This window comes from Coturnix japonica, chromosome 2 (genome assembly GCF_001577835.2).
Source record: "Coturnix japonica isolate 7356 chromosome 2, Coturnix japonica 2.1, whole genome shotgun sequence".
Classification (NCBI taxonomy): domain Eukaryota; kingdom Metazoa; phylum Chordata; class Aves; order Galliformes; family Phasianidae; genus Coturnix; species Coturnix japonica.
The window spans coordinates 115,344,823-115,369,421 of NC_029517.1; the positions used below are offsets into that span (position 1 = coordinate 115,344,823).

General features: G+C 41.4%; 1 protein-coding gene across 2 annotated transcripts in view; it reads left to right on the plus strand.

Moving 5' to 3' along the window:
• Positions 1 to 23,931, plus strand: part of LAPTM4B (lysosomal protein transmembrane 4 beta) — a 57,459-nt gene extending 33,528 nt beyond the window's left edge. For both annotated transcript variants that reach the window (XM_032442805.1, XM_015856097.2), the window contains exons 6-7: positions 5,260 to 5,355; positions 22,138 to 23,931. In XM_032442805.1, coding sequence (XP_032298696.1) covers positions 5,260 to 5,355; positions 22,138 to 22,212 — 171 coding nt within the window. In that variant the 3' untranslated portion in view covers positions 22,213 to 23,931. The remainder of the gene's footprint in view (positions 1 to 5,259; positions 5,356 to 22,137) is intronic.
• The last annotated feature ends 668 nt before the right edge of the window (positions 23,932 to 24,599 follow it).

Consider the following 24,599-nt stretch of genomic DNA (forward strand, 5'->3'; position numbering starts at 1 on the left):
GACATGAGACAGCTGCACTTGCAGCCCTGAAGGTCAGTAGTATCCTGGGCTGCATCAAAAGAGGGATGACTAGCAAGGAGAGGAAGGGGTTTCTCCCACTCTACTCCACCACCCTTGTGAGGTCTCATCTGGAGTACTGCATCCAAGCCTGAGGCCCCTCGTACAGGAGGAATGTGGAGCTGTTGGAGTGGGTTCAGAAGAAAGCCAGGAGGATGATCAGAGAGGGCTGTAATAACTCTCTTATGATGAAAGGTTGAGTAAGTTGGGATTGTTTAACACAGATGAGAAGAAGAAACTGACTTTTTACTCAGGTAGATAGTGATAGGTCAAGGGGAAATAGATTTAAATCGAAACAGGGAAGATTTAGTTTATATGTTAGGAAGAAATTCTTCACACAGAGGGCAGTGAGGAATTGGTACAGGCTGCCCAGAGAAGCTGTGGATGCCCCATCTCTGGAGGCATTCAAGGCCAAGCTTGATGGGTTCTTGTGCAGTGGTTGACAACCCTACCCAAGGCAGAGGGTTGGGATCAGATGATCTTTAAGTTCCTTTCCAACCAAAGCTGTTGTATGATTCTATGATTATAAAAGAAATACAAATAAAATCGGAATAGCAAAAAATAACCACTATCCAAAAAAAAAAAAAAGAAAAAAAAAGAATTCTTGAAAAATTAATAGTGCAAAAAAATTATTCAATTTTAAAGTTGCTAATATATCTTTTTCAGAGAGAATAAGTGGCTGGTTAGATTGAGATATTAGTTAATATTCCATTCTTGTATTAAAGCTCTTTATGGCCAGGATTATTACAGACTATTGCTTTTCTTAATGTTCATTCTAGCAATATATTATTGTGCAAATGAGTCACAAATATATGACTCATGCAGAAACACACACTAAATTCAAGTTGGCGTTTTAATTTGAATTTCTTGTGTTTCCAGAAAAGCTGTTATGTAGATTTTCAGAGTCTGCTGCGTGAAAAGAAACTGGACGCTATCACATGCATCACACTTCTATCACTGATAGACTTAACAGATGGTACCAGGTTTTTATACTGAAACTGAAAAGGTGCTGTGCATAAAAATATGCCTTAGCTCCCACTCCCCCTGGAGTTGGACTATGAACAAAGAGAGAAACCAAAACATTGTAACCTAGGAAAAGCTGCACTAGGAAAAGTTGCATTCATCTGGTGAGGAATATGAAACAGAATTGGAGAATTCATCAAAAATATTTGGTATCAGGACACTTTTGTTTTGGGTGCAGCTACTTTTATTTGGGGTGCAGCTACATGTAAAGGAACATGAGCAGAAATCAATATATACATGTATTTGGTAGTGCTTTGCGCATGAAACTGTAAAAAGGAGGAACAAAAGAGGGTAGTAAGAATGAGAGGCAGCCAACCACACACAGGCACTTGTCTTTACAGCGATCAGGATTCACTTGGATCCCAAGCAGCTAACCGATATTTCAAATGGATGAATAAATATTTCATGCCAAGGCACAGTCTTTTCCAGAGCAGACCAAAATGTGTTATACCGCTTACTGTCTTTGTTTGGAAACAGAATCGAAGTTACATACCATTAAACAGATCTTTCCTATCTGGCTGGGGAAGGACATCTAGCAGTATAGAAGTATGTACACAGAACCTCAAATAGCGTATTTGAAGCACATAAAGCACAGCAGCTTTTGGACTGCACCCCTCTCTGCAGCTGCTTTGGTGAATGGGGCCTTGATTTCCCCTGACAGCCTCAGCTGAGACAGAAACCCTGGGGCTTCAGCCTGCCCTTCCCAGGCAGGGCAAAGTCCCGAAGCCCAAATCAGCCAGAGCCTAATGAGCACAAACACAACCAAAATAAACTCTTCCCCCAAGCTTTTCTGAGCACTCTGTGGCTTGCAGAGGATGGCTCTTTCTCCTCCTCCTTGTTGACCTTTCTTTTGCTTAAAGTAGGTAGGAAGAGGCAGCCTAGAGGTGTTCCAGTTCAGTGAGACAGTGTCAGCAAACTGGACAGCAGAGCCAGCCTGACCTCAGCAGTCAGCTCACTTAGACATCTCTTGTCCTCCTCATTGGACATTGGATGGTAGAAAGTAACATTCCCAAGTCATCCAGGGCCATAAAGAAGAGGAAGCAAACTTAATGGATTCCAGCCAGCTCGATCCAAGTGGAAAACAAAAACAACCAAACCTCTTCCTGATCTGCAGACGAGTGATCTGTGAGTCACATGGTATCCTAAAGAGCAGCTCGTATGTGTGACAGCTCTGGAGGGGAAGGAGGCGCGGGGCAGATGAAGAGGATAAGAGGGTTTTGGAAGGTCATCAGTGCAAGTGAGTCACAAAATATGACTCACTCGAGAAAGATACACATGCAAATCCAGTTCTGGCAGTTTAACTTGCATACACTAGGTTTCTGGAGGGACTGTTATCCAGAACCTGCTAAGTAAAGATTTAAGATGGGCATTATCGAAAGACGTTGTTTTCATCACTGTTGTGTGTGGCTATGTGAGAAGCAGAAAGCTCCAGAGATAACTGCTTAGCTCCGCTCTACCAGCCTTGCTCCTGGCACGCTGAGGATCTGAGTCCAGCTGGTCCACATATGTTCTTGTCTCCTCTCTCTTCCAGCCACTTTGCTCCTCTCTGCTGGCCAGACTGGAATTTGTCCTGCTGGCAGAGGAGATGTTGGATGTGTACACTTTTCCTAACCATTTTAAAAAGAGCTGGAGACTCCTAACTCTTTGCCAGGCAGCAGCCTTATCCCAAGCCAAGTGAGCTTCAAGAACAAAAACAGCAAAACAGCAGTTTATGATCCTGTGGTAGGATTATTGCTGCAATAACTTTTTTCTTCTTTTTTTTTTTTTATACTGAATATACATTTCTAATAAAGGCTAAAAGGACAGGAATGATTTCAGATTTCAGTAAATACTTTTACATTGGTGATTATTTTCTCTGGTCAGGCAAGAATAATAAGACTCCTGGCCTTTTCAGTTATATATAATACACTGATTTAATCTCAGATTAAATGGAGTATTGCAAAAATGCACATGATTTATGGGATCATTATGTAGTCACATGCCAGGCTTCCACTCACAAAACAGAGAGGGATTCCTGTAATTTGCTTGATGATGCTTCAGTCTCCAGCCTGCTTGCACTTCTTTTAACTAGAAGTTGAATCAAACCCCACTAACACCCAGCAATGATTCAGCTTTACTATGGAGGAGCCCCAAAGTGATTTCTATGTATATTTTACTGTTGTCCATGAGGCATTCTATATCTGCAGCAACTGATCTTTTGTGTACATTCATTTTATATTTTAAAACTCACCCCTGGTAGTGCGCAGCATCTCATGCATAGAAATGAAGTGTCCAAACTCACGTATCTCTATATTTAGAGAGGTATAGGAAAGAAAGTCTACATATGTGTTGTGCACATTTCAGTAAAATGGGGGTTATATACAAAAAATGATGTTATTTAGCTTATATTCAAGCCCAAAGAAACTGATGTTTCTTTTAAAAAATTAGTCAATACTAAGTATGCTGTAATACTAAGTATCTGGAACAGTAAATTCCACCCAGATCATTGAATCATAGAATCATAGAGTCACAAGGTTGGAAAGGACCTACAAGATCATCTAGTCTAACCGTCCACCCATTACCGTTGCTACCACAAGCCACTATGCCATATGTCATAGCTCCTCATCCAGACGCCTCTTGAACACTGCCAAGGACAGCAACTTCACCACCTCCCTGGGCAGCCATTCCAGTGCCTGACCACTCTCTGAGAGAAAAAGTTCTTTCTTATGTCTGATCTAAACCTCCTCTGGTACAACTTGCAGCCATTTCCTCAGGTCCTGTTTGTTGCCTGGGAGAAGAGATCAAGCTCCTCCTCATCACAACCTCCCTTCAGGAAGTTGTAGAGTGCAATGAGGTCTCCCCTGAGCCTCCTCTTCTCCAGACTAAACAATCCCAGCTCCCTGAGCTGCTCCTCGTAAGACTTGAGCTCCAGACCCCTCACCAGTTTTGTTGCCCTTCTCTGGACATGTTCCAGGGCCTCAATGTCTTTCTTGTAGTGAGGGGCCCAAAACTGAACACAGTACTCAAGATGCAGCCTCACAAGTGCTGAGTACGAGAGGATGATTACCTCTCTGCTCCTACTGGCAACACTATTTCTGATGCAGTCCAGGATGCTGTTGGCCTTCTTGGCCTCCTGGGCACACTGTTGTCTCACGTTCAGCTAAGTATCGTCCAACACCCCCACGTCCCTTTCCCCTTCACAGACATCCAGCCACTCTGCCCCAAGCCTATAGCACTGCATGGGGTTATTGTGACCAAAGTGCAGGTCCCGGCACTTAGCCTTGTTGAACCTCATCCCATTCACTTCAGCCCTGCAATCCAGCCTATCTAGATCTCTCTGGAGGGCCTCCCTACCCTCAGGCAGATCAACACCACGTCCCAACTTGGTGTCGTCTGCAATCTTACTAAGGGTATACTCAATCCCCTCATCTAGGTCATCAGTGAAGATATTAAACAAGATGGGTCCTAGTACCAACCCCTGGGGGACACCACTTGTAACAGATCTCTAGCTGGACTTAACTCCATTAACCACTTCCCATTGGGCACAGCCCTCTATCCAGTTCCTCACTCACAGGAAGGTATACCTGTCCAGGCCATGGGCAGCCAGTTTCCCTAGAAGAAAACTGTGAGAGACCATGTCAAATGCTTTGCTGAAGTCTAGGTAGACTACATCAACAGACTTTCTCTCATCTATCAGTCTGGTCACCCAGGCATAGAAGGAGATGAGGTTGGTCAAGCATGACCTGCCCTTCATGAACCCATGCTGGCTGGGCCTGATCCCCTGGACACCACGCACATGCCATGTTATCTCACTCAAGACAGTTTGTTCCATAACTTTCCACAGTACTGAGGTCAGGCTGATGGGCCTATAGTTCCCCAGATCCTCCTTATGGACCTTTTTGTAGGTGGGAGTCACACTGTCAAGCCTCCAATCCTCTGGGACCTGTCCAGTTAACCAGGAGTGCTGGTATATGGAGGAGAGCAGCTCAGCAATCACCCCCGCCAGCTCCCTCAGCACCCGAGGGTAGAGCCCATCTGGTCTCATGGACTTGTGGCAGTCCAGGTGGAGGAGGAGCTCTTTAACTGTCTCCACGTGAATCAATGGGGGTGTAACTGAGAGTCCAATTTGCACAAACCTGTGGCAAGAAAATATATGTGGTTTATTTTCTGTACATAATGATAAAACTTTTCTCTTTACAGGGTTACTTGATAAGCTGTGTGTGGAACTGTTATCGATACATTAATGGCAGAAACAACTCAGAAGTGTTGGTTTACATTACCACCAACGACACTGCGGTAAGGATGTTAGACAACAGAGAAAACCTTTTTCTAATATTCTATTTGATATCTTCATTGTCTGCTAATTTTTGACTCCTCAGTTAACCATCTTAATTCTTTTGAGAGCTGTCATCCATCGGTTTTGTTTAGGCTTGAGATTTAACAGCCTGGTGCTCTGTGGTTGAAATGACACCTGCTGCTAAACTACTGATTTGATTTTATGTATATAGTCTAAAGAATATGTGTTAAACATCAACTACAGCTGACTTCATCATCCCAGGAATGCTGCCAGCCCTCAGCTCTCCAGCTGTGTGATAATCCCTTATTAAGCTATGAGATGGCACAACTCCCCCCTGCACTGTGAGGGACACAACTGGGCCATTCAGCCTGGAAGACAATCCTATGGAATGTCCCAGCTGAAGCTATGTTCTACACAGTGCGGGGCATGATTAGGAATCAGGGATGCCATTGTCTACACCTGCTGTGAAATGTGGATGTAGTTATAGAAACTGTGATTTAGGACACTCAGCACTTGGCGTAGCACCATCACAGAGTGTCTAAAATGCAACACAATTTCACTGATCCTTCCCTCAGTACATCAGAGGTTTTGTATAGTAAGGAAACAGAATGAAACAGAGCAACATGAAAAAAGTTAATAAATGAATTTTAACCAGAAAGGACGGCAGATGTCAGTTCACTTTATAGCAATTCAGTGCTCATGGATTATATGCAGTGCTACTGCTAAACAATGTCTTGCTGGTTTTAGAGGCACTGAAGGAAAGGAGTAAGAAGGAAGAAGGGGTCCCCCAAAAAAGCTAGTTGTGTTTGCAGCAATCTCTATGGAGCTACCACCCAGGAAACACATGGAGGGCAATATGTCAAATAAGCCCCTGGGTGAATCCATTAGTTTATGTAATAGTTTACATAATCTGTATAACAGAATGATAGCAGCATGAGCTTGGTTCTTTGGATTACCTAAGTAGAATTTCAGGATTGTCTTCCTCAGGTTTTCTGGAAGCTTGTGTGGTCTCCACACATGAGACATTAGGTCAACAGCTATTAGAATGAGTGATTTCCTGTGCAGCCACAAAGGCTAGGAAACTAAAACTGCTTGCACATGAAAGAAGTAGCTCTTGCATTTGTCTCCAGTATGTGGAGCTTTAAGAAAAGCATAAGAAATGTTGCAGGCTATTATCAGAGCTGGCAACTAGGACATTTAGGTATAAAAATATGGGTTTATTGGAAACTAAGAAATATTACGATGTTCTTTAGGGGTATCTACTTTGAGTAAAACCAGGAGTTTTATGTGAAGTGATTTTGATAGCTCCTTTGTTCAGCCTGTGGGTAGCTGTAACTCATCTTCAAACATTGCTGACTACACAAGCCACAGAGCTGGCAGGCTCACTGGTGGCAAAATGCCAGCTGAGCTATCTAAAAAACTCAACTTACCAAGGCTTATTAAAACCCATGTTAAAACCATGTATTGCATTGCTGCCTTTGCAAATCAGAAGACTTTGGTTTTCAGAGATATGTGGTTACTAAACTCCTCTCAGTACTTCTGTAGTTACCCTGTAATTATGCATATAACTACCAGCGGGATCTGAGCTGCCTCCTCATCTTTTAATTCCTCGTATTTCTGTGAGGAAATAAAGCCCTTACATATACTTTTATACAGACGGCGTATTCTTGCACTGAGATTTTAATTTAACTTTGTTTATCTTGATCTTACAAGACAGCTCTGGCAGATGTAGGTTTTGGGAAAGACTGTACACCTTTGGCTAGTGCCCTGATCATTGGACTCCTCTTTCTTCCTCAGTGTATACAACTTATTCCTGTGACTGTGGTCAGAATCTCTTGCTTTCAGCTATGGTGTATTTTTGTTCTTTCTTTGTAAGTAAACTCAATGCAATGGCCTTAGATCAGGTCCTGTGGAAAGCACTGGTTGGGATTTCTCAGCCAACTATCATGTTCACCACAAAATTCTAGTTCAGGAGTACAGAAGGGCTAAAGAGCTGTGCTCCTGAGGAGGAGTTTCTCAGGATCAGCCAAAGGGGCATAAGGACAGATAGTCACTACTTGCCTGGGTTTTGGGATGGCAGCAGGGCTTAGTCAAACCCATGCCTGACTGCTTCTCTCCAGTTCTTTCACCTCAAAGTTTCACAGTCTCCCTCCATCTTAATCACATTCTTCCCTGACAAACCCCATGGGCACCTGCCAGTGCAGTGCTCTCAGGGATGTGATGGAAGAGGTGATGTGCTCCTGAGCAGCCTTTCTTTCTTGTTTATTGCTAAACTTCATCAGGGAATAACAGAGATTTTAAGGCTAAATCCTCACCACTCTCCATTTTGAATGAGAAGATTCAAGAAGGTTATGCTCTCTCTCTATCCACCAAGTGGTGAGCTGGAAAAGATGTTTTTTTTTTCCTATGCACAGAGTGAAAGAGGTGAGCAAAAATCCCTTGTCATATAATTTTTAGAAGCAACCTCAAAACAGCTGGAAAAAAAGAAAAATAAAAATGAAGAGTGGAAGAATGGGGCTTAGAAAGTTGGGAGCTGAGGACTTTTGAGGTTTTAGGAGTCTTGAAGAAACATCAAGAAATTGAGAAGTGTTCTGATAGGTCACTCTTGTCTGTTGAACTGTATAACACTCCTTCCACACTGATGTGTATTCATGTATAAAACAATGTGTTTTCATTCTCTTTAATGCTGGGAGAATTCTTTTGGCATGGACCCTCACCCCAACATGCCCTTAAGTTACACACTACAAGTTTCTTAAAAGACGTGGGTCCATCTCTGCCCTATGCTTCAAAACAAATCTATAATTATTTGGAATCAAACCTGCCATGTGAATTCCAACAGAACTGTAGGTTTTATCCATATGGCATAATTGTATTCAGAGATAGTTATTTGTTTTTTGTTTATATATGTGTAAGCTTATCATCTGCATTAGCTGAAACGGTATCAATCTGCACAAACAGCAGTGAAAATCTAAGGTTAATTATGGGGTTGGACTTAATATTCGGTTGTTTTCCCTCCCTTCCTTTTATGGTTTAATTCTCATGTAATTTAAAACATGAGAGAACAAGTTAAGCATAGACTGATTTTAGGGACAAATTCCCAGCACAGAAATTTCCAGTTAGTTTTCCTTGATCTTAAAAATAATGCTGATAGATATGAACTGTGACTAAGTTGGTAGCTGCAGTTATTGGCTACCAGATAATCTGAATTTTGTCATACAGTGTAAGTGGTTTAAGCCACACTTTTTGCAAGCCTGCCATCTGGAGCAAGGCATGTCCTCTCCACTGCTGGTTGTGAACGGGATGTTCCTGCTAACTCTGTTAGGTGATAAATCCTTTTCCTATGGCCCTTGATCAAAGTTCGACACCACAGGAGTGCACCTAAGTTGGCTCCATGCCATCCAGCTTGGGAACCAGTAGATGCTGGGCTGGGGACTCCAGCTGATGATATCATGTTATGCCGCATGGGGTGATAGTGGCAGGTCCAGCTGTGGAGATAATGGGGAGCCAGTTCTGTACCTTAGTCACAACAGCATCAGAGTTGCACAGGAACATGTAATCATCTCCCTCCTCTAAGCCTTATTCCAATGCTGCAAGAGATTTTGGCACTGCAGTAAGGTGGCTCCCACACAATGAACCACAGTAACCTGAACACAGTTTTTCTCCTTTCTCAATCTGGGATTGCTTTTCCTGCCAGCTGCTCTGAGCACACCATGGATGAAGATTAGTTTACTACACTAATTTAAACTGTGACAGTACTACCATGGAAATGACAGTCCAGTTTGGAGATATTGCCAATTTACAAGTGCAGAAGATTACACAAAGTTATTTGTTCTCTGTAGCATGAATAGCTTCTTTGTGCTCTTGAACAGTCAGGGGATTTCATTTTGTTTGATTTTAACCCTCACTGTAACTAATCAGTGGAAGTTTCATCTCCAGTCATACTGCCAGTGAGCTGTAAAGCTGTAAATATCTCTCCTCAAGCTGGGATTTACTCACTTACATACTTTACCGAATCACTCCAATGAATCCTATCTATCAGACACACATTTATCTGCAATGGTTAATTTGCATTTTTTTTAGCACAGACGTATTTGTTCTGTTGACTTGACATCAACCAAGTAGTCTGTAATTAATCTGCCAACACTTTCTTTTGTTTGTTCTCCCTTTCCCAAAGCAAAGGGAGACCTCTTTCAGCAGTGCAGTTAGGTCTTTCAGTCCTGCTGGATGATTCCTCTGAGCAACAGGTTGGAAGAGCCAGTCTTTGTGTTATTGTGTAATTCTGCATGTGTGGAAGGTAATTAGTTTGTGTACAGAAGGAGAGAAGGATCCTTAGACTTGTGCCAATTAAATGGACAAAAGTGTGAAATGGAGCCCAGAAACAGACATATAACACACAAGAATTTTTGTTCCAAGAGGATCTTTTGGACCTCTGATTTCCAAATCCTGAGCCAGTTTTGAGAAGGTACTCACCTGAATGGAAGGCATCTTTGAGAACATTGCTTCTTTAAAGGTTATTTTCCATAAAGCATCATAAAAATCCCCAAAACTTGGCAACTCTCACCAGGTAGTTTGTCTTGTGCAGTGTTCCGTATACACAACATCATGGCTGGGCCACTAAATCAGAGGCATTTTTTTCCACTGATTAGCAACCACAAGTGTACTTGAAAGTGAGCACACACCACAAATGAATGCTGCATGCATGAGTAAGCCTCTGAGCCCTTCTCAGAGCCTCAGCTGAGTGCAAGCAGGGGAATCTGCATCTTTCCTGGTGGAAACTGTCTGATAAAACCTGCAAGAGGAAAACAGGTAAAGAGGGAGGCAGAGAAGAAGCAGGAAAAGGAAATGAAAAGGATGCAAGCATATCTGCCCAGTAAAATGGGTGATTAATTAGTGGCCACATGTAAAATAGTCCGTGTTAGAGACCTGAAAGTGTTTTCAAGGGCTGGGTCTGTTCTGCAGAATTGGTCCTAGAACTTCAAATTGCACATTTCCACAGCAGTGTCTTTAATCAGAGAATCTTCAAAGGGTTCAGGTCCCACATGGATGCCTGCAGTCACATCTCTCTAATGTATGTAAGCACTTCTGCTGCTTCTGTTTGACTCTGAATTGCAGAAAAGTATGAACAGCCTGTTTCTTCCCACAAACAGCTACTTAGTAGCTCCGGCATTTCACTTTCTACCTGCAGCGAAGTCTTATCCCTTGTCAATTGTTCTTGAGTCTTAACGAAGAGATTGTGTTGCTTCTTCCTTCTTCATTTTTAGGAAGAATAGGAACCTTCCTGTTATCTATACTCATCTCTTTCTATTAATATTTCCTTGTTTATGTAAGGATATTTTCTTAAAATCCAGCATTCTCTGCTGAAGTGCTTCATACTGCCTGTTCGCTCTGTTGCTTAGTGTTGTTTACCAGTCAAACTTCTCGTTATGGGTCTCACCTATTACCAGGTGCCTGCTGTGAAAAGCCAGCTGTGCTGCTTGGAAATGGCTGTTGATGGTGTCAGTATTGAGCAAATGCCCTCCTAAGATTAAAAGTAAGGCTTCCAAAACATTTTCATTTCTCTTTACAATCACTAAATTTACATTTACTTGCAAGTAAATGTACAAGATCAAAAACTGTGTTTACCTGTTTTCCTCAATATAATCTTATTTCAACCAAACAAATATATCCAGTGATATTTGCAGCTCAAATACTGGAATGACTCTAATGCAATAAAAACAAACAAACAAACAAAAAACCCAAAACCACTAAGAGGTTTGCATTAGAAAGAGAGAGATCTGTTCTCATTGTACATAATTAAAGACAAAAACACAAAGAGGAGATGTGCAATTTAGTTCTTCCGAATTGTTTTTAATTCAGTAATTCAGAGTGTTGTAATGCAGTGGGAAGAAAAAAACAAACCGAAACAAAAACAAAAAGACCACGAGTGTTTATAAATTGACAGTGTTCCTTTACAGACCATTTTTCTAGCAGGCTTGATTCACTGTCATCTGACAGCTGCTTTTTTGTAGGCTTCAGAAAATGAGTCCAAGTCTTCGGTATGATTCTGAGGATATGTATCAGTGTGGCAACAAAAAAAATTGTGACAGCTTAAATTCTTAGTGCCAAGGATATATGGGTATAGAGTTTTTCAGGTCAAGCTCAAGCCTGTGTAGTTACACAGTGTAACAAAGCATGGAGGAAGCTTGAATACACCCCAGCAAATATCAGGACCCCCAGTTCAAACCAGGAAGAGTAGTGGGGCCATTGGGTCAGCCCTAGAAGCCCTGCCCTTCTGTGAGGCTGCATTCAGCTCCAAAGCGAGCTCACCCTGCTGGCTTTGCATCACATCACCTTGCTCAGAATGAGCCGGGCCATTGCCAAGTGGAGGAGCTCCCTGCACGTCCCGCTTATTCTAGTCCTGGGCCCCTGTGCTCCAATGTCATAAACTATGCAGAGGCAGAAATGACTTCAGCTTAAGTTGGGTGGGAGGGAGCTGTTGTTGCTGGTGGTTCAGTAGGTGGCATTGTTCTCCTAGAGATCGAACAGAAGTAAAGCTTAGCTGGACTACTAGGGAGAAGTACGCAGCTGCCATTGTTTTGCTCAGGGTGTGACAGCTATCTAGAAGACTGACTTCCTGCAGTGAGCAGCTTCTGGTGAATTCTGAACCAGTCTGTATTCATCTTCCATAAAGGCGAGAGCTTCCAGTAGAGTAACTGCATTCCTCCCAAGCTTCCCTCAAGACTCTTAATGAACGTAAAGCTTCCATCCTCCACTGCAGCTGCACAGTGCTCACAGTCTCGATCTTCTGTTTGACAGGGGCTTTACAAATATGGTTTACTAACGTTAAGATATTTCTACATAAACGTAAGACTTTTCCCTCAAGCTGTCACTTCATCACCTTTCTTGACACCAGCGCTTTGTAGTCTTAATGCAGTGTTACAGTAATTTTGTTATAAACACCCCACATCCCTCCACAGATAGGTATGATATAAACATAAGATGGAAGCCTTTCTAGCAGTATCTAGAATCATTCTATGATTCTGTCTGTAGTGCAGGCACACCTGATAACAACACCCCTGGGAGATGACAGTTGCTATTAAACAATTTGGCTGCCCCTTGGGATCTATCTATAGGTTAACTTCATCTTGTAAATTCTTGAGTGGGAGCAAATGTAATCATAAGGGGTGATAAGGCTGGAGGTGGATGTTAGTAATAAAAATGTCCATTGAAAGATTAGTGTGCTCTCACAGTGTGTGCACTCAGGTCAGCGCATCAACCATTTGTTACACTGAGCCATAATGTACTTCTCCAAGTCATCTGTACTGGTGACATGCAATCCAGTACCCCCTTAGGAATCACATGCTCATCCACTAAATGCATTTTGAAAGCGTGAATGATGAACTCGGTCCACACAAGATCATGACGCACAACGGGAGATGCAGCAGCAGAGGGCTGGCCAAGATGCAGAAAGGCTTCTGTGGCCTGAGGTGCACTATCCCTCCACTCTTTGAACAGAGAGGATAATTACATCATTATTCTGGATGACTTTTATGAGGTTGTGCACGATGAAAAAATAGACAATAGCTTCCTCAATCCAATTTTCTTCCCATGCAAGAAGAGCAATCACAATCTGCTTCTAAATATTGCCGTGCCCTAGTAATACATACATTTATTCATCTATCTGCAGCACTGAAACTGTTGTTTCATTATAGAAATGCATAAGCTCATGTAATGTTTCTTAAACGGTGTCTTGGAGTGCTGGTGGCTTAAATGATAATAAATCATAAACAAATAAGCAGTTTTGTGGAAAGTAAAAACTATCAACTCTAACTCCATGCAGATGATTTTGCAGCACTGAGGCCTACTTTCTCACTCATTCAATTATAAGTTGTCTCCAAGCTAGTCTGCTTCCAGTTATTCCATCTGCAATCATTCTAGTGTGGTTTCCAATGGAAATGCATACATATAAACATGACAATACTTCCTGTCCATGTTGAGAGGAAGGTTTCCTGGGATTTGACAGATAGTGAATCATGAAATGCTTGAACCAACAGTAACTATTAGAACGTTTTGGGCAAACTTTTCAAGCGAGCACATCCGTGAATACAGCGAAGTAGAACATTTCTCATTTGATGTTAAATGCTATCTGGCACTGATATGAAACTCTGGCTCTGTATCCAGAGGTTGTTTATCTGAAGACAGAGGAAGGCGAAATAGGCAGATGGGAAGATTTTTGTAAACATCTCTCTCTACCCTCCTCAGAAGTGGTTCCTTTGATTGCACTCATGTGACCAGAGCATCCATTTATGTGGTAAGCAGCCAACTCAGTCACAGATATTCATAAGCGGCAAAGAAAATGAATTGCTTCCATGGCATAGTTGACTCAATTGGAAGAGCAGAAATCAGGTAGGGGAAGTAGCCTGGCAGTCTCCTGAGTGTGAAGGAAGCACCATTCAGATTGAGGTCAGCTCCCTCTCCAGCACCTTTCCTGCTTCTGTAATGTCCCTGGCCTTGGAAATCTCCTTTATCCTGGACTCAAAACTGCCAAGTTACTTAGTATTACAGAATTAAGTGAAGACTGCCCTGCAGGGGAGCAAGGATACTCAGCTGGAAGAGAGACAGAACAAGAGAAGAATGTGACAGAGGTCTTTAAAATCACAAGTGGCAAAGAAGGTGAACAAGGAAAAATGTCTTTCTGCCTTAGCAAAAGAAATAGGGGAAATTCAATAAAATATCAAGTGACAGATTTCATAGCAAACCAAAGGATGTATTTTTTTCATGTAACACCTAGATCACAGAACTCCATGACAGCTGAGACTGGCAGGGCCCACTGGACCATCTGTCCCACCCCTGCTGGCTTATGTTCAACTTTGTATCCATCAGGACCACCAGGCTCTTTTCTGCAGAGCTGCTTCCACCTGGGTGGCTCCTGCAAGTGTTGGTGCCTGGGGGCTGTTCCTCCTCAGCTTCAGGGCTTTGTGCTGGTTGTAAATTGTATGCTTGTTTCCCCGCAGATGAAAGTGGTCTAGGCTGCAGTTAACGGCTTCTGGAGGCACCACAGCTGTGGAAGGAAATCCCTCTCCTTTTAGCTGGGTGAATCACAGGGAAGCAAAGAAGTCAGCATGAAATTAGAAAATGTGATTGGACAACAGTTTGTGGTCTGGAAACTCCTTCAAACCACAGAACAGTAACTCCCGTACATTTATCAACCTATACTTTTACATCCTTTTACTGGTACAGATAGATAGTTGATCTCACGATGGAGACACTGAGATGGAATGAACCCAGAGTAAAGTGCAATTGGGCTTGTGTTGCTTGAAGCTTCAGATCACATTCAACTTGTCCCTGAACCCAATGCATCAGTCCTGCGCTACACTGAAGAGTAACTTCATCCTGAATTCAGAAAGGAAAGGGCTAAAAGGTCAGCCTCATCCAAGAAGACATGCAGTAATGCTTTATGTCAGCCTGCAGCCTGTTCCAGCTCTCCTCCCATCGCTGTGCTGGGACTGTAAGCTGGACAGAGGCTCCTGGACAAGGAAATTCCTGTGGTTCAGCACTTTTACCCAACTGCACTTCATGATTCCTGCTCTGGCTCTGACATACTCTCTGTCTGGCTACTATTATTCACTCTGTGGTTACTCTCCATCCCTAATTAAACAGGAAGGAAATCCTCTACCTACTGATACTTTTTACATCAGCTGCATGAGACAAAATACTCCTTTTGCACTCTCTCCTCCCTGGATATCATAGAATCATAGAATCATAGAACCATAGAATGGTTTGGGTTGGAAGGGTCCTCAAAGATCATCTATTTTCAACCCCAGTGCTAAAGGCAGGGACACCTCCCTGTAGACCAGGTTGCTCACAGCCCCATCCAGGCTGGCTCTGAATGCTGTCAGGGAGGGTTCATCCACAACCTTACTGGGCAACCTGTTCCAGTGTCTCACAGCCCTCTCAGTAAAGAATTTCTTTACTGTAATCATGATATCTGCATGTGGCTCTCGCAGAGATTCCTGGTAATGGCCTGAGTGTCTGGGAAGTTGAGGCGGCTGCTGCAGGAGAATGAGATGTACTGCAGTGTACTATGGCTGTGATGAGGCATTGGGGGTGAACATTTCTAGATTCAGGACAAATTGTCTGCAGATATATACTTACTTAGATTGATACTTTCAAGATGTTTCAAATAATGTTCCTGCTCTACAAATGGGAAATCTTTATATAAGAAACTCAAATTATTTGTTAAACCTCAAAAGGTCAGAGGCAGGATCAGGACTGAATTGCTGTAGCAATGACATTAATTCTACTCAATCATGCATCGGTCATATGCCTCTGGTTATGTATTGTGTATTGATGTAGTGTGAAGTCCTTTAGCGTGAAGAAGTGGAGCATTCATTGAATAGCTCTTAGGTACTGTTTGCTGTGAACCCCTGAAATGTATCCCCATTGCCCCATGGGCTCTTTAACAGTAAATCTGGAAGTTGCTGTGCCATGGGAGTGCTACTCTGGGTGACAGAGAACTGGAAGATAATCACTTTCGTATGACGTAGAGTCCAAGCACGTGTTCCTTCCAGATTTATGAAGAAGTGATACTCTGCATTTCGCAGAGCAGTTGTTGAAGCAAACAGAATTTAAATCACTTTACAGTAAATTTGTATTTGTTACAATTTTTTTTTAATCTATCCTGATTGATGTATAGAATATTGTTTTCCAAATTTATTCTATATTTTATATAATAATCCTGGGTTTACAGATGGGAGATTGAAGGGGCTAATGTGTCTGGCAACGAAAGTGTGAAAAAACACTGCTGAGTACCACCATCAGCACTTACAGGAAAAGTTTTTAATCTGTAGCTTTCTTTTTTTGACATTATCAAGCATATATTTGTCTGTTATGGAAGGTGTCTGAAAAAGAATTGCAGAGCTGCCTCTAGCAGGGTTTTTTTCTAACAAGACACCGACAAGGTATTTTGCCGTGGGAACTCACAAAGGTTTCACATTGTTGCCAGCCCAAATGCAGTTCAAACCAGAAGCTGTTTGTATGATTGTACCCTTCCACTCAGAGGAGGATACATACAGCTTTGGGGAAAAAGATTTCTATTGAGTTCAGTGAGTTGTGGGTCAGGCTCTCAAGAATGCAGAAATAATTGATTACTCAAATATTTAAGTTTACTCACACAGGATTGAGCACAGTTTGTCCTCTGCAGATGTACTGGACACCAAACAGATCCAAGATCTTTAGTTAAAACTAGAATACATGTAGCAATATGAGAAAATGTGCACAGATCCTGAAGGGAAAAAAACTTTCTAGTGAAAGTTCAGGTTAATGGAGAAATATTAGCAAAAAAATATGGAAGGATTATTGAAATGATGCAATTCCCCCTGCCCCCAAAAAACTTTCTGCTAAGATTAATTCCAAACCATTTGAATGTACAGATATTTTCCTGTGTTTCCTTTTAGACATACTGCTAGTAATGACTTGAAAAACTTATTCTCCCAAAACAGATTAACTAAGATGTAAAAAAAAAAAAAAAAAAAAAAAAAAAAAAAAAGAAAGAAAGAAAGAAATGACATATGATTATATTAACTAAATGTGTTATAGCTATTGGGAAACTCATATGGTAATTACTTCTCCCAGTGAAGGTTATGTTTTTTATAATAGAGAGAAGCTTATGTAATACAATTATCCAAATAAGAGGGATGACACCAGCTAAGTAAGGACCCAGAGTTCTTATGGGTTACATCTGGATTATTCCTGCATGCTATAAAACAAGATTCTTATTACCAAGTGCTTAAATGGCACTGGGAGCAAAGCCCAGCTCTCAGGACTCTCCGTCTCACCTAAGTACTAACTATGGAGTTACAGAGTCACACTTTGTCGTATTTCCTTTTCTTCCCAAAGATTCTTTTATATTTGGCTTCGTTGTGACAACAGAAGGGTGGGAAATAGGCCTTCCAGCCTAACTGGTAACCCTGTGTCTGAGAAACTCACCTGAGAACTTGGAGACATGGGTTTGAACCTGTTGGTTTGGGAGCCCCCAGAGCTCTAATCTCACAGTCTCTGGGCAATGTTTATATCACATTATACAAACAGTGAGTAGTGGCACCTCCTTTTCTGGCTGCATATTAAAGGATGATATTACAACCCTATGTGATTCTTAAATGCAGTTACAGGAGTTGTGAAAGAAGTTAGGTGCTTTTTTCCTTTGATTTTTAGGCATCCAATGGAACTGAACCCTAACCTTTCAAATGTGCTAGCTGGGCTAGCCACAAAAACACAGGCTTTTTCTTCACAGGAATCAATGAGTTCCATAAGATGTATCCTCTGTATTTATTCACTGTAGTAATTTTCAAGTGACAGTCCATAAACATTAGTTCCAGAGCAATGAACAGGTGATGAAATGCTCAAATGTAGTGCCCAAGTAGCAAAATGTTTCAGTTGTCTTAGTGCATTTTCTTCGCTGGGGATACCATGGACCCAAAGTATCCTTATGCTTTTGTCATTCATTAATTATTTTAGGCTGTACCCATTCTAATTAGGTTCTCAGATAAGACTGAATAGGGTGTTTCTGTATACTTCTCTGGCTTCTGAATTCATCCTTTCACTGTTACTGGCTTCCATTTTAGATCTTTGGAGAGCATGATTTGTTGGAATAACCAGTTTATGACCAAGGCACTCATCTGCTTCCATTACATCATGCTGAGATTTAAAATTAAGTAAGACATGAGAGAAATGTCACGATTTTCATTTCATCTAGTTTGATATAAATTAATCTGTTAAAATCCAAATGGAATTCTCTTTTCCCTGAGATTTTTGTTACCATTTCAAGAGTAAGTGGTAACAAGATGAGATAATTCAGCTTCTGTATAGAAATACACTTGGCCAAAATTGATTTAATTGTGAAAAGGCAGAGAAAATATTAGCAGTAATCATAGAATCATAGATTGATTCTATCTAATTACTAATTATCTATTTATCTAATCATTACACTGATTCTAAATAATGACCTGAAACTGTTCCTGTCAAAAACAGAGCTGCAAGATTTATAATTATCATGTTATAGAATCATACCATTGAATGGCTTGGGTTGGAAGGAATCTCAAGGATCATCAAGTTCCAACGCCCCTTCCACAGGCAGGATTGCCAACCATTAGATCAAGCACTAGATCAGATTGCTCAGGGCCCCATCCAACCTGGCCTTGAACACCTTTGGGGATGGGGAATCCACAAAGCTCTCTGGGCAATGTGTTCCAGCACCTCACTGCTCTCTCTGTAAAAAGCTTCCCCTGAGCATCTAACCTAAATCTCCCTTCCTTTAGTTTAAAATCATTTCCCCTTGTCCTATCACTATCTACCCTTGTAAAAAGCTGATTTCCCTCATGTTTATAAACTCCCTTTAAATATTGGAAGGCTGCAATGAGGTCTCCCCACAGCCTTCTCTTTTCCAGGCTGAACAAGCCTGTCTTCAAAGGAGAGGTGCTCCAGTCCTTGAATCATCTTCATGGGCCTCCTCTGGACCCTGTCCAAAAGCTCTACATCTTTTCTGTGTTGGGGGTCCCAGACATTGAGGGAGGGCCTTACAAGGGCAGTACAGAGGGGACAATACCCTTCTTCTCCCTACTGGCCACCCCTCTTCTGATGGAACTCAGGATATCATTGGCCTTCCAGGCTGCAAGAGCACACTGCTGGCTCATGTTAAGTTTTTCATCAATGCATTTTATTTTGTTTTGTTTTATGTATATTATTTGATTAGAGTGCTTGAAGAGTTTTTTGAATGGTCATGGAATCTGAATGTTTACTAGACAAATGATTAAGTAACAGTAACAAAAACACTGACTGAAAGTAAAACAGTTAAATTAGATTAAAAGGCTTTTACTACACTAACAACATGATATACTTGGAGTCGCAGATGGTGCCGTGTTTTCCATAAACTCTGTCTGCTCTCCTCCAAGTTTTGTCCATCATGTCCATACATATGAATCTTTATTAAGCATCCCATATATTTATTTATTTATTTTTTTAATATAACTCAAACACTGTTAGGCAAAGGCAAAGTGATTTTGAATTCTGCTTAATATATACACTTATTCTTTTTCTTAGCTCACGATTCTGTTCATGTCAAAGAAATGCAAGATTGGGGTATTTAAATATTTAAACACAAATATCCCTGGAGAGTAAGCCTGTAAATTCATCACTGACTGAACAGCTAAGAAAAATAAACCTTACCAGCAATGAAGGGACTATAAGCATTACAGACATTTGCAAACGTTCTGGCCTTACCCTGTAGATAATTTAATACAAAGCTTCTGGATCACGTTAATAGCCTCCCTGATTAATAACCTGTATGCCTTGAATATTCCTGTAGAAGTTCAGATGCCTTAGGAACAGCCAATGGCTTCTCCAAAGTGTCTCCTTTAGGTGCTCCTATCTCCTCTCACTTCTTACAAAGCTGTTGAGAAAGCACTTGATGAGGCTCCTTGGGGTTAGTGATGTACATATGAGTTTTGGGTCCATAGAACTAAACAGAACATTCACCTCTTCATAGCATGGTAAAAAGCTTTGCTAGAAAACTTCTCTTACCTGGGAGCTTTCATTTTGTACAAGTGAAGGGAGTAAAAAAGCAAATCCTTCAGGAGACTTAGCGCAATGACAGCAACCACAGTGTTAAGAGTAGTGATTTTGATGTAACAGTTGTTTTAGCTTTAACAAGACCAAGTGCCAGGTCCTGCACTCTGGTCACAACCCCATGCATCACTAGAGGCCTGGAGCAGAGTGGCTGGAAAGCTGCATGGAGGAAAAGGACCTGGGGGCATTAGTTGACAGCTGGCTGAACATGAGCCAACAGTGTGCCCAGGTGGCCAAGAAGGCCAATGGCATCCTGGCTTGTATCAGAAATAGTGCAGCCAGCAGGAGCAGGGAGGTGATTGTCTCTCTGTACTCAACATTGGTGAGTCTGCACCTCAAGTGCTGTGTTCACTTTTGGGCCCCTTACTGCAAGAAATACATTGAGGCCCTGGAGCATGTTAAGAAAAGGGCAACAAAGTTAATTCAGTGTCTGAAACACATGGCTTACAGGGAGCTGATGAGGGAACTGGGGGTTGTTCCATCTGGGAAAGAGGAGGCACACAGGAAACCTTATTACTCTCTACAATAATTGCCTGAAAGGAGGTTGTGGCAAGGTGGGGGTCAGCCTCTTCTCCCAGGTAACAAGGGGCAATGACCTTAAGTTGCAGCTCAGGAGGTTCAGGTTGGATATTAGGAAGAATTTCTTCTCAGAAGGTGTGGTGAGGTATTGGAATAGGGTGGTGTTCAAGAAGTGGCATGGTTTAGAGTGTTCACAGGCATGGGTTGGTGGTTACTGAGGTTACGTTGTAACTTACGATTTTTATCACAGTATTTTATAAAGTTGTGTGTGTTGTTTAATTAGATAAGTGGCCTGCCATAAGTTGTTTACACCCTTTTAACCTGACATAATGTATTAAATTCATTTTAATATAGAGCTTTTTAGATGCTGCAGTTGATGTGTGCATCATACGTTGCATTTAGAAGCTCAAACATATGGAATTAATAACGAGCAATGACTGACAATTTCCTTTTCTGTATAGTGAAACTTTTTTGATTAAGAGCAGAAGATGCCAAGGTATCTTTTGTAATCCAGTGAACATGTGCACTGATGTACTTGAACACAGCCATCAGTGCACGTTTGTAAACTAACATAAGTATTATATGAATCATGCTTGGAACCATCCTACAAACAGGTCCAAAGTCTGCTTAAATCTATAGAAAGACTCCCACTGATTTTAATATGCTGTGGATGAGGTCCAAACTAAGTGACTATGAATGTTTCTTTGAAGAAAGCAGATTATTATTATTATTATTATTATTATTATTATTATTATTATTATTATTATTATTATTGATTATTATCAATTTATTTAAAAACTGGAGAAATCCTCTTGTGGCAGAATTTCCATTGACTTTAGTGGAGTCAGGATTTTCCCTCTGTATGTTTAGACATTCAGCTTCGTGTACCCTTTAATGACCAAGAAGGGATGTTTATAACTTTGGAAATACCATCACAAATAATTGATCTTCAGCTGTGTAAAGTATCTCTGCCAATGCACCACAACTGTTATTTTTACACACTATTGACATACTGTAGGGAATGCAAACTATATCTTTGTTTAGACATCTATTTTACCCTCAGTTCCTGCTGGGATTTGCAGACCAAGTGCTCTGTCACTTTTTTACATGCAAGCTACTTACTGTCAGTGCAGATGTCATTAAAAGCTGCACGACAGCTAACATGCTGGCTTAAAGAAGCAGAAGCCTTGATTCAAAACCCTTGTATGTCCTTAGTGGCTTAAACTTGCATCTCCCACATCCTAGGGAGCTGCCTGGCCTCCTGCAAATTGGCTGATATACAATTAAAGCCGCTTTAATTTCTTTCAGATGTTCAAGTATTTACTGGAGGGGCTTCTGGGAATGAATGTCTTCCCTCTCACAGCTGAGAGCCCCTGAAGCACAGAAGTGTAGATTTATTATATGTTGAGCCACTGGGTAACTTGTTTTCAATTTTCTTTCCTTCTCCCCACCCACTCCAAAGCAATTCTTAGCTATTCCAGTGAGTTTTCAGAGTGGCTTGGGAGACTTTTCTCACTCTGGCTTAGGAGCCTGTGCACTCTTCCAAGATATGTGGTTCAAGCTTTCCAGACAGAGGGCAGCTGCAAAATAAGCAGCTACTGTCACCGAAACATTGAAGGAAATCCTTTTTGACAATATAACCTTTTTCTTCTTTCCTGCAGGTGCTGTTGCCACCATACGATGACCCTGCAAATGGAGCTGCTAAAGATCCACCACCACCTTATGTGTCAGCATAAGTGAGAGGGAGCTGTATACCTAGGGAGGATAGCTTTACTTTTCAGATACTGGAGCAATAGTTTGATAATTTCACTTCATCTATGGGATGTACATTGCTGTTCTGCTGACATATTGAAACCTGAATTGTATGATCAAAATTCTGTAGATAGTTTTAATAACTTGCTGCAACTACAGTTATGTGCTGAACTAGTTTCAGAGCAATTCTGGGTAGCGATAAGGTTACAGTAGTCACTGAATAGCTTTGACCACCATGTCTGACATGCAGTCATAGGAAATGCAGGACTTTGCATTATCAAGCAGGTCAAACAGGTTCAGAGAGTAATTTCCTTCTTCTTTTTTTCCCCTTAATTTATAAAAATTCCAAAGCATCACACCTTTTTTTCTCAGATGCCCAATTTGACCTTCAGAAGACCTTCAGTGGTCCAGCAGGACTCACCTTGTTCCAGCCTGCAACCATTCTGACATTCAGAACAAAAGTTCTTAGCAACTAGTGATTTTCCTGCCTATACTGTGTTTTCCTCTCTAGAAACTCAAATTAGTATTTTGAGGTCACAAGATCCCTGTTTTGAAAGCCCCATGGTTATGTGACAAAGCTGCATCTTTCACTCTTGATATGCAAATGTTTTCCCATTGGAATGTGCCTGTAAATATTGCAGTGTTCTGTTGAGCGTGAAGTAAATTATGCAGAATCTAAGATATATGCTCCCAACCGATGGGAAACTTATGCATGTAACATGAGCATTAGCAGATATTTTTAGCATATTTAGTGTATTTCTTATGTATACCAACATGAGGATTTTAGATTCCTTTTATAACTGAACTGGTTATGCTGAGAATCCTTCTCATGGGACTCATCCATCCATGAATGCTTGTGTGAGGTATTTTTTTTGTTCCCCAGAAAAGTGCCTCCTGCACATATAACCTTTTTTATTGATGATGAAGGTTCTACTTCTAATTGAAAAAGGGCAAGGAAATACAATGTGTGTCTCTACCTCTCACCACTCCTCCCTGAGGTGCCTCCTCTCCTTCTACGGTGATCAAACAGGCTGATGCCGCTGTGCACAGGGAAAGGGCAGTGCAGAGGTGGACCACAGTTTGGAGGGGCACCAGAAGGACCCAAGGTGCCATCTCCCTGCGACTGGGCTGGCATGGGAGCCCATGCTCTTTCCAAGGAGAACACCCATTCTCACCCTCAGTGTATTGACTCCATTCTGAAGCCCAAAGGGGAGTGGAGATTTTCCTGCCTTTTTCTGGAAAAGAGCTTTCCAGGGGAACACAGGACCAACAGTTTCTCTTTACAGAGGTTCTCACTGTGACCTGTCCTTGCATAGGCCATGGAAGGAAGAATCAGACTCTTCTACTGCACCCCTGGGAAAAATGCAGGTTCCAGTCTGCCTTTTGGCATTTTACATTGTGGTTCCTTCACTCTGGGATCAAAATAAACAGTGATTTTGACCAAACACATCCTGAAGTCCATCAGCTGATCTCTGTCACAGCCCCATTGCTTCCACCAGAAAAAACTTCATTTATAATTATCTCACTTCAGTTTGCTTTTGGAATTTCTCTGAATCTGAGGGTTGGGCTTCTGAGCTTCATTTTCTTTCATTCCTGACAGATATGTGAAGGATTTTAAAAGCCATCTGTTTGAGAAAAGCTGGTTGTAAATACATCACATCTGTGTATACAAACTTCTCTACAATAAAGGGGCGTTTCCTCAAGAGTGTGGAAATCATTTTTGCTGAACTTCCAAGAACAAACCTACACAAATTCCTCTCCAATCAATCTGACACGGCAGGATTTGCTCTGTAAATGAACTAAACAACCACCTTTCCGCTTGTTTCTAACAGTTCTTTTCTCACTATTCCTTGCACTTTTCCTCATCTCCTAGATATTAGGAGCACGCACTTACTCAAAGTGTCTCCTATTTTCTTATCTTAAGCTCTAAGGTTTCACAAAGATGACACATGCTAAAACATAAATCCCAGTTCTCTCATCTGTGCCTGATGCTTTTACTCCTAATAAAACAGAGTAGCTTCCCTTTCTCAAACACACATCTGCGTATCATACTATATATACTATATATATACTATAAATAAAGAGGAATTCATTCATAGTGGTGACCTGGAAGCATGACACTTGTAAGTACATGACATTTTCAAGGGATTAACAATCATTGTTTTAGATGTTAATCTACCTGTATTCCTTTGGGAAAATCTTTGATCTCTGAAAACAGTCCAGAATTGCTATCTTTCCAAAGGCCGTATCAGACTGATTTACAGCCAGTCAAAAGCTTGAAAAGGAAGCTGAGGGGGGAAAAAAATGTATACTTTTTAAACAGCCCAGAGGGAAGGTGTTGTTGCATTGAGAGATTCGCTGCTACAAACCT